At 34.7% G+C, this 10,670-nt stretch overlaps 1 protein-coding gene and 2 long non-coding RNA genes across 5 annotated transcripts; 2 read left to right on the top strand and 1 right to left on the bottom strand.

The window, feature by feature from the left end:
- LOC107618775 (protein FATTY ACID EXPORT 1, chloroplastic) lies at positions 810–4,544 on the bottom strand. 3 transcript variants are annotated; one of them, XM_016320926.2, is made up of 7 exons: positions 4,332–4,544; positions 3,084–3,276; positions 2,176–2,374; positions 1,727–1,894; positions 1,528–1,574; positions 1,401–1,441; positions 810–1,253 (listed from the first exon to the last, which is right to left on the bottom strand). In XM_016320926.2, exons 2-7 carry the CDS (start codon positions 3,213–3,215, stop codon positions 1,163–1,165), a joined length of 678 nt encoding a protein of 225 aa, XP_016176412.1. In that variant the 5' UTR covers positions 3,216–3,276; positions 4,332–4,544; the 3' UTR covers positions 810–1,162. The 3 variants fall into 3 exon arrangements, with proteins under 3 accessions (XP_016176412.1, XP_016176411.1, XP_016176410.1); XM_016320925.2 differs by having other exon boundaries at positions 3,084–3,374; positions 4,332–4,472; XM_016320924.2 differs by having other exon boundaries at positions 3,084–3,296; positions 4,332–4,470.
- LOC110266194 lies at positions 4,546–4,785 on the top strand. Its single transcript, XR_002353214.1, has 2 exons — positions 4,546–4,604; positions 4,650–4,785. It is a non-coding gene; the product is annotated as an uncharacterized LOC110266194 (long non-coding RNA).
- Positions 8,366–9,745, top strand: LOC107616927. The gene is made up of 2 exons (XR_002353215.1): positions 8,366–8,654; positions 9,304–9,745. It is a non-coding gene; the product is annotated as an uncharacterized LOC107616927 (long non-coding RNA).

Raw genomic sequence — 10,670 nt, 5'->3', positions numbered from 1 at the left:
CTTTAATTATTTAAACAATTAATTTGGTTACAAAATATATTTGAATATATATACAAATTGCTATTGATTTAGACCCTCCATTATATTGACTATTGAGTCCAAATGATGTGGAATGCATTGAAATAACAGGTCCTCGTCGAAGCAATATAATTATGCAAGCACCCAAAGTTCATCCTACTTAAACCGTGTTTAGAAATACATTGGGCAAAGTTAAAATTGATTCTACTCTAGTGGGATGGGAAAATGCTATTGTATTTTGATAATGTAATGTATGTTGTTTACTCTTAAAATCAGTTATCAAGAATTGATTACGGGAAAAGTGAAAATTTGTTACTATCAATCATAGTCACTTCTAGAGGAACTATTTCAAAATCAACTATGTAGAACAAATGTTGAGCTTTTTGAAACGTGTAATAGGTACGTGGAATGAGCATGGTTTAAAAAGCTTACAAGTTCCATGGATCTTTTGGTATTGGCTCGTGTTCTGAAATTCTATTTTAGTTGGTTGATTGCATTACATGGTTGATTCTGTTATTTGATCTTGTGTTCATCGGACACTTTTGGACATGTGATATGTCATTGGAATGTAGTGTTTTGCTATAGACTTGTATTGTTATTCAACATTCCCTTCCATTATAAATGCAGCATCTTAGCATACAAGACATATCAGCAAACTGGATAACACATGTACTTCAATCATCCTAGTGTGTGACCAATGAGAATCAATCCTCACTCACATGAGTCAGAGTCATGACCTAGTCATGTTTAAGTTTTCAGAACATTCATTAAGAATGTTATACCATATATTAGACAAGAGAATCATATAAATGGCCTGTAATCAATACATGATCATGTTGACTAAATTTTCACTCACTGTCACAATCCATTTCCTATCTTGGGTCCAAATTTCATGCTAAATGCATATGCAATTTAGTAAGCACCTATGTTGAGTATAAATTGCAAATAGGGTTTTTCATCAAATTTCATTTTATTGGTATAGAATAAGTGCCTTGGAATCCAAAGCAATAATCACATTGGCACCTCTTTGCTGACCTACTTTCATAAGTGACTTAATCAAACTAGCTTACAACCTTACTTCAATTTGCAGCAAAACAACCATATGTCCCATATCACATAGGCTAACACAAGCTTCGTTATCTCATCATGCAACGCTGGCAGATGGCTTCAATTTCTTAGGCGGTGGGTTTCCTCCAGAGATAAGCACATACAAATAAAAACAGAGCATTGCAGAACTGAAATAAAAAATTGCACACATGTATAAATGATCTAAACAAAAGAGGCATAATTTTGCAAGTAGCAATGAAGAAGCTAAAAGGAAAATTAGCAGTTTCAAAGACAAAAGTGGAAATTAATAGATAAGAAGCCACAGATTGAGGTACCTTAAAATAGCACTGAAGCCAGTTGGAAATATTTTCTTTGCCTACATTAAGAAAAGAGAAAATAAGTTTACCATTGAAAAATGAGGCACAAGATAAGAGTTGACTTTGTCAAAATTGAATTTACTACCAATGAGTAGCTCTGAAAGTTCTTCCAGATAAGGATCCCTGCCAATGCTGCAAAATAAGGAAGCAACATGTCAAGAGATGAACTAACAATTATCTAGTTGACAATTGGACATCATCAAGCTGCACGATTCTTAAGTTTCTTTTCTTTTATTTCCAAGAGCAATGAATAATGATATCTTGATAAAGGCAAAGTCCTATACCTGCTTGTGCTAGAATAAATGGTAAACTTGATTTTCCTTTCCTCCAGACCTTCAAGCTGAGGGTGCTAAAAAATAGTAAAGCACCGCCAAATATCACACCACTGGTGAGTGTTGCAGTACTCCGTGAAAACAGGAATCCAATAATCCCTCCAGTTAGAACAAATCCACCTAAACAAAAGAAAAGTTAAACATATTACATATTTGCTTAAGGAGGCCTAATAGTGAAACAGGGCATACATTTACTTATTTGCATTGAAACAATAAACCACATTTCATGTAATAGATGTCACACTCAAAAGTTCATCAACAAAATTTAATAAATGGTACCCACTGATAACTAGTTGGGTTAAAGAGAAATTCAGCAAAAGTATGTATCCACCATCACAAAAGCAAACATAGTTTAACAATAAAGTTACTAAACAAGTGAAATATCAAACAATGAAACTTACCAAAGGGAATGCCTAAACAAAAATCGTGAATTTTCGCAGTCCCTTTCTGTTGACTGATGCCCTCTGTTGCTGTCTCTCCGGAGCTTATCTTTTCAGTATCATGGTTTTCTTTTGCATCAGTTGCATAACTTAGTGTAGTTTTGGTATCAGAACCGGCAGTATCTGTGCTATGCCTCTCCAGACACATAACAACTGATAACTATATGACATATGCTTGCTGTTTTAGTATTGATACCAAACAATTGCTCTAGTATGTTTTCATTTAGCAAAAAGTACATTACTTATGCAGCGCAAGCATGTTTATAAGTTATAACTTACTATAAAAGTCTAGCACCATCCCCCACAATCTCAAAGGACAGGAGTGGCATATTCAATTAAAGCATATAGATTCACTATGATTTCCACTAAGTTCAGTGAAACAATACCTATATGCAAAGATCAGAGCTCGAATATAATCGAACAAATTGTAAGGCAGGAGTTCCATTAGGAAGGAACATCTTCAACACTAAATATAGTGATGAACTAATCCATGAACCTTCCAAACGTAAAAAGGTGAATTCTCCATTTAATCAGACAAAAAAGGCAATTATCCTGTGATTGCTACTTAAGTAGAATCGATTAAAATATTATATATTCTTGACGCAAGAATTCAACTAGGCAAGCTATGATTTTGGGAAGCCTTTCTTTAGATCTGAGTAATTTGATTTGAATCTATGGACATTACTGACAAAGAACAAAATGCACAAAATCTAAAGACATTTGCATGCAATCCGAGCTAAATTCTGAAACTCAGCTAGTTAGCTATCTATCTCCTTTAAAAATAAAAAAAAAACCTAAGAATTTGAAATTGATAGATGTTGAATAGAGTTAGAGAAGGTGTTGAAGAGTAGAGAGAGAGTGTGTGAGACCTTGGAGCGAACGGAAGGAGATGGAAGGTGGAAACGTCGAAGCAGTGTGCGGTGAGAGTGAAGGGAGGCGGAGCAAGAGAGCTGAGGGTGAATGTGAGAGACAGTAGCAGCCATAGCCGTAGCTGATGTCATCTGATCCCGGCCACCGCAACAGTTGATTGGAATTGAAATTGGGAAAATCACACACAAGGTTCTGAAAACCGAAGTGACGAACTGGTAATCAAACCGTTCAAGCTATTAGTTCATCGGTTTACTAGTTCAACCAATTCAAGTGTGGTTCAACCAGTATAGCTGTTTTATAATAAAATAATGATTAAAATATAAATAAATACATTAAAACATAATTTAATCTAATATAAATCTTAAAATATCATTCAAATTAAAAAGTATTATATAAACCAAAATGTTACAATCTCATCCAAATACAAATTCAAAAGTCAAATAACAAAAGAAATAACCAAATATAAAATGGCAACAACAAAAAATTAGTTAAAAATTTAGCAACCCAACAATCAAAAGGACAAGAACAGGAACAAGAATTCTACCACACTGTATATAACTATATATTCTTTATATAGAACCAGCATCTTAGAGAAGTTCATTTAAGCCAAACGCAGGCTTATATATATTCAGAATAAGAAAGAAAGCCTTCAAATCAGAAGAATTTGTATTACAATAACAACAAGAACAATTAAATACAGCAACCCAACATTCGCTTATAGACAACATAGTGAACAATTAAAAATTTAAAACAAGTTAAAAGTGATGGAAGAATATTATATTGTGTTAGCTAGGTAAACATCATAAGAATATATAACAACTGATTGGCAGCAAAGAATGAGTGCACTGATTGGAGCTGAGGAGGCTCAGCACTTAGTGAATGCCTTCATGGGTCAGATGATATCCGCGGATCTGCGGCATTTATCTAATTCAAGATATCTAATTCTTTTAGACATATAAACAATAACAGCAGCATCACACAACAACTGAACAAGTAATATTACAGAGAACTAAATTATAAAATCCTACACTCTTTTGGATTTCATACTTCTGAGTTTTATATACTCTTCTAGTGGTACTAGCACTGACTTAGAAACTGCCAAAAACAGTTAGTTTATATCCACAACCAATCCACAATTATTCACAATTCACAGTTCAATTAGTTTAGAAACTGCCAAAAACAATTATTCACAATTCACCGTTCAAATGATCTTCACAACATTCAAATGATCTTCATAAAAAAATTACCGGCAGTCCTGAACAATGAAGCCTGATTCGATGAAAGGAGGATGGCGAACCGATCAGAACGGAGGACGGCGATGTGGCAGGAACTCAGTACGGCAAGGCGGCAAGCAGGAGGACGTCAAGGCGGCGAGAACAGAGGACCACGGACTGACTACGGGAACTGAAAGGAGGACGGAGATGTGACAGGAACTGAGTACGACTGAGGGCGAGAATGCGAGGCAGCGAGGCGGCGAAAACGTCTGAACCACGAAGAGGGAGCGATGAACGCGAGGAACAGTGGCGAGAGGAAGAACGCGACGAAGAGGGATGAACGCAAGGAAGACGGGCAATCTCCGCCGAGCAGTCTCCGGTGGTGGTCAAGGAAGAAGGGGTGGCCGAGTGGTGTCTCTGATCTCTGGGGGTGGGTGAGGAGGGGGAAGGGTAGAGTGCAGCACCTACAAGAGGCTGAAATGTGAAATGAGGATTGTTTAGGCTCAAGTAACATTTTAAAGAAGAGTGGTTTAGGGGGTGAATACTCAAAATAGTTTCTAAAGGGGTTAACTACCAAAAATATCATCAAATTATTTAAATGCTCAAAAAAATATATTTGAATTTTATTATTTTAAATAATTTAACAAAAGTTTTAAAAATATTCATAAATTTTATTTTGTTTTAATTTTGTGCTAAAACTTTTTTATTTGCATCAAATATATTCTTGACGGCTAATTTTTCAAAAAATTTAAGATTAATTCAACAACAATTTCATAAGAACAACCCTCAACACAAGCAAATTAAACATAATTTTTATGCATTATTGTTAGATTGGTTTTAAATTTTTTGAAAATTTAGCCGTTGATTGTATATTTGATGCAAATCGAAAATTTTTGGAACAAAATTAAAATAAAATAAAATAAAACTTAAAGGTATTTTTAAAACTTTTGTCAAATTTAAGGACAAAAAGTATATTTTATCTTAATTTAAAAACACAACAAAAATACCCAACAGTAAATATATATTTTCAAAAAATATCTTAAAAATTGAATTTTGATGTAATTTTTTGCAAGCATGATTATAAAAATAAAATATTATTATACTTAAAATTTAGTGATTTTTCGTTAAATATATATTTTTTATAATTTTTTGTTAACAACCAATAATACTTTTAAAAAATCACAAAATAATATATACTTAACAAAAAAATTACCAAATTTTAAAAATAATAATATCTCATTTTTCTAATTATATTTACAAAAAATTGTATCAAAATTCAATCTCTAGTGTATTTTTTGAGAAATACATATTTAATGTTAGTTTTTTTGCAAGATTATCTAACATTAAATATGTATTTCTCAAAAAAATACATTAGAGATTGAATTTTGATATAATTTTTTGCAAGCATGATTAAAAAGATGAGATATTAATATCCTTAAAATTTGATATTTTTTGTTTAGTATATATTTTTTTGTAATTTTTTTGTTAACAACTAATAATACTTTTAAAAAATCACAAAATAAATATACTTAGAAAAAAATCACAAAATTTTAAGAATAATAATAATATCTCATTTTTTTAATTATTCTTGCAAAAAATTACATCAAAATTCAATCTCTAAAGTAGTTTTTGAAAATATATATTTACTGTTGGACATTTTTGTCGCGTTTTTAAATTATTTAAAGGCATTTTTGTCGATAGTAAAATTCAAATGCATTTTTTGTCAGCGTTTGAATAATTTAGAGACATTTTTTGTGGTTAACCCAAAAATTTGATTCTCAATTCAATTTAGCTTTTAAATTTTTAACTGATTCAAATTGAGTTAAATTTTATTTTGATTTCTGAAAATGGTAAGTTATACTGATTTAGTCTCTAACTTTTTAATTGCTATCATTTAGTTTTAAAATTTAAAAAAGTGTATTAATGTAGTCTCTCGTGTATTTTCCGTTGTTGAAACTTAACGTTATTAGTGACATAGCTCAAGTCTTGCTACACTAGACATATTAAAACGACGTTGTACTTATTTTGGCGCTAAAGAAGGCACTAAATGATATTATTTTAAGGTTTGAACAATACTAAAATATTACCTTCCCTTTTGAACAATATTAATTATTAAACTTCTCAAACGACGTCGATTAGTGCCTTCTTTAGTGCCAAAATACGTATTGTATCGTTTTAATATGTCCAACGTGGCAAGGTTTGAGCCATGTCACTAACGGTGTTGAGTTCCAACGACGAAAAATACACGAGAGACTATATTGGTGCATTTTTTTAATTTGGGGAAGAAATTGTAACAATTGAAAAGTTAGGGACTAAATCAGTGCAACTCGCCAATCTCAAGGATCAAAGTGGGGCTTAACTCGACCCAAATTGTGCCCTAAACTAAAACTTTAATGCATGACTCAAGTTGGTCTCTCCGTCCATTTTCGTTACCGGAGAGATGACATGGCACAATTAAACGATGTCGTTTTGCTGTTTGCGCCTAAACGACGTTGTTTTACTCTTCTCCCTCTTCTTCTTCCTCCTCCTCAATATTTGAACCTCCCACCACCTCATTGTCACCACTCTCAATCATACCTTTCCAACCCCACCACCCTCACCACCACCACCACCACCCTTCTCCTCCTCCTCATCTCTCCTTCCTCTTCTTCTTCCTCCTCCTCAATTTGATCAGTAAATCCTTTCTCTTCCTCTTCCTTCCTTTCTCCCCTTCTTCTAATCAATGCAATGACAAATAAAACAAATTGATTCTGTGACATCAAGCAACCATGGCTTCAGTAATAAATTTTAACCCACTTTCACTTTAACTCGCTACTGCTGCTACTTGTTAGGGTGGTAGAATATGCATGTGAGGTTGATGATGATGACAACGGGGTTTTAAATACTCACTCGTTGTCAAATTACTTTACTATGATAAGGATGAGAATTTTTTGGATGGTCTAGTTTTTTTTTTTGTAGTATTCTCTGGCTAAGGAGATCGAGGAAGAGGAAGATGGAGAAAAGGATGGCGGGGTGATGGTGGACTGGTGGATGAGCGGGAGGCAAGTAGGAGGAGGAGGATGGTGGTGGTAGTAGTGAGAATGATGGAGTTGGAAAGGTATGATTGAAGGTGATGGCAATAGGATGGTGGGAGGTTCAGGCATTGAGGAGGAGAAAGAAAAAGGGGGGGAGTAAAACGACGTCGTTTAGGCGCAAACAGCAAAATAATGTCATTTAATCGTGCCACGTCATCTATCTGATGACGAAAATAGATGGAGGGGCCAACTTGAGTCACACCTTAAACTTTAAAGTTTCAGGGTACAATTTAGGTCAATTGAAAATTAAAGAGCTAAATTGAGTCGGAAGTCAAATTTCAATGCGATTTTAAGTATTAACTTGTGGTTTATTACTATGTAATGACATTTTCAATATTAAAACCTATAAATCTTTAACTTTAGTTAAAAATATTTAAATAAAATAGGTTTAAGTTTGATGTTTAAATTGTTTTACATAATTATTTAATTAAAAGACATAAATACTGAATTTTGGAATTTTTTAAATAAATAAAATAAATATTTATTTATCAAAATAAATAATTTGTAACAATTTTACGAAAATACACCTTATGTCTTATCTTGTTTATAGTGTAAACGAAATAAGATTGCACGTATCTCGTTTACACTATAAGCGAGATAAGGCACGAGACGGCATGGCCGTATCACGTTTATACACGTGTTGTGTAAGGGTCTTATCTCTTTTACAGTGTAAACGAGATACGTATAATCTTATTTTGTTTACAGTGTCCTTTGGAGTTGTTTTCCACCCATTTCTTCAAATTTTCCCGAACTTCTACCCTCTTCTAACTATATTATCATGGTTCTGAAAATTGGACTGGATTGGCTAATCGAACCAGTCAAACTGGGAATTGGCCATAAAAAGGTCCGATCCACTACTAATAACCGTTGGAGAGAAAACCGTTCAAAAATCGCTGAACCGACCGGAACCAGCTGGTTGGACCAGATCAGTAACAGCCGATTCTAAGAAAATGACGCCGTTTTATGAGTTAAAAAAAAGGCCAAATCCTGAAACACCCATTTCCCCGAATCAAGAATCATTCGTGCACCCCCATTGGCCCCTTCTTAAGCAAAGCAAAGAGAACCCTAGCCCTAGGATCCTTGCCAGTGCCGTCCCCAGGTTCTCGGCGCCTCTACTTCTTCCTCTTCCCCCTGTCTGGAACCCAGGTAGCTCGGCTCGTCATCCCCATCTTCCTTGGCTTCTCTGTTCGTGGCTTGGAGCAGCTCGCCGTTGGGTTGCCGCTTGCCGTCGGCTCGCCTATCAACGTCGTCTCGCCGGTTGCCATCCGTGTCTTCGTCGAAGGTTAGTGATGGATCTGTTTAATTTTGTTTATGGTTACTGATGGCTCTGTTAGTCTGTTTAATTTTTCTTCGCATCCGCTCCTTCCTTTTAATTTTTCCATGGTTAGTGGTTACTGATGAGTGATAAGTGATGGCTCTATTTAATTTTGATTCTGGTTACTGATGGGTCTGTTTAAATTTGCTTCGCATCCGCTTCTTCCTTTTAATTTTGCTCTGTTTATTGATGAGTAATGGCTCTGTTTAATTTCTGAATGCTTGGTTCTTCTTGTTCTTTTTAATTTTTGGAATTTTTGTTCAAATTTTTGTGTAATGTTTTGTAATGTTTTATAATGTTGCTGTTTTGTAATTGCTAGTTGCTGGGTGCAGGTTTAGTGTCATCACTGTTTTGGAATGTTTATGTACTAATGTTTGTTGCTATTTTGTCATTACTGGTTGCTGGTTGGAGGTTTGGTGTGATTATTGGTTAATGTTTTGTAATGTTTGTTGCTGAATGCTGATTGTTGAGTTCAGATATGGTCTTGTTGCTAAATGCCGTTTGTGCTGAACGCTAAATGTTTGTTGTTGAATGCTGCTGCTGTTTTTAATAAGACATGGATAGTGTAGTATTTTCTATTTCTTGTCCTTACTTCTGAAGTTCATTGTTTCAGAAGGTTCAGTGTTGGCTTCAACTTTCAAATGGAAATTGGGAGCTGGTGAAGATAATAACATCTTCTGGAACTGAGTCTGTTGTTTTATTGCCTGATGGGAAAGTAAGATATGATCTAGCATTACCATAGTACACAGTGATGTTTGTTCCATCTAGCTGGACTCTGTGAGACAACTAGAAAATGTTCTTTTAATTTAACCTTGTTAATCATATCTTGTACAATTCAGACAAAAGTAGGGCCTATTTTGGTTGCCATAAATTCCTTCAAGAAAGTTCCTCTGTATGGTAATTATTATATTAAATCCTACAAGCGTAAGAATTAAAAAGGCCTATTTTGTTTTACTTTTTGACTTAGCTACATTAAGGCAATATTCTCTATCTTTAACTTGTGCACTGCAATTCAATCCAGCTATTTTTAATGGAAGTATAATTATGTTAATTGTCAACATATTTGCCGTAAGTTTTTGTGTATTTTGATGATTAATTACATTTAGTTGGTGATATTTTATATAAGATTTTAAATTTGAAAGATACTTTATGATGTTTATTTATAATATATTTATTATTTTATTAAGGAACGATTTTTTTAGTTGAACCACAGTTAGATCAGTTAGACCAGTAAACCAGTGAACCAGTGACTAAAGCGGTTCGATGACTGGTCCGATTTTCAGAACCTTGCATATTAACGACTTACTAGGTGAGCATGGCACGTGTAGATGCACATGATCCAAACATCAACCTCCTGAATGCGACATGGAACATCGCAGGGGTAGCTAACTTCGAGGTTAGTGTTGTTGTCCTTGTGTTTATATTAGAGCATGTATGAGAGAAGTCATAGTTATGGTACTTGTTCCGAGGGTTACCTGAAACTGTAGGTCGATCTCGGTCGAGATCTGCAGTGGTGGCCGGAGCTGTCGTGTCCGACTTGTTGGACTTGGTGGTGTTGCTGATCCTTCGTCACCGGAGGATGGTGGTACCTGCAAGAGACTCCGATGCTTAAGTTAGCATGGGCTTTAAGCAGGTATTTTATGTAGAAACAGAGTATGAGTTATACTTGGGTGCTCAAGTGTATTTATAGTAGTGTGGGCTGACCTTTCTAGATAAGATAAGTTAGTTATCTTATCTTATCTTTAAGTGAAGTCATCTTATCTCTAAGGGGAACCGCCTTTATCTTTCTAGCCTTTAGCTGCCTTTAGATTGGGCTATGTCCCTTTGTTTGGGCCTGCTTGGGATTCTTGTGGCAATTTGGCCGAACTCTTTAAAGAAGAGGTCGGGGGACCTGACCTGAAGAGGTCGGTTGCTTTGTTTTTAATCAGCCCGGGTCGGATAGCTCGACCCGGGGTATGGACAGTTATCTTATCTTATCTTTAA

The sequence above is a fragment of the Arachis ipaensis genome, chromosome B09, assembly GCF_000816755.2.
Source record: "Arachis ipaensis cultivar K30076 chromosome B09, Araip1.1, whole genome shotgun sequence".
NCBI lineage: Eukaryota > Viridiplantae > Streptophyta > Magnoliopsida > Fabales > Fabaceae > Arachis > Arachis ipaensis.
Note: the sequence above shows the minus strand (reverse complement) of the source record. Positions and strands in the feature narration are given on the sequence as shown.

Excerpts from the sequence above, each read along its gene's own strand:
- LOC107618775 (XM_016320926.2), bottom strand. The coding sequence starts at position 3,215 with ATGACATCAGCTACGGCTATGGCTGCTACTGTCTCTCACATTCACCCT. Across the intron at positions 1,442-1,527 it reads ACTTTCAGAGCTACTCATTG|GCAAAGAAAATATTTCCAAC; the intron begins GTAGTAAATTCA and ends TTCTTAATGTAG. Across the intron at positions 1,254-1,400 it reads GGCTTCAGTGCTATTTTAAG|TTCTGCAATGCTCTGTTTTT; the intron begins GTACCTCAATCT and ends TTTTTATTTCAG.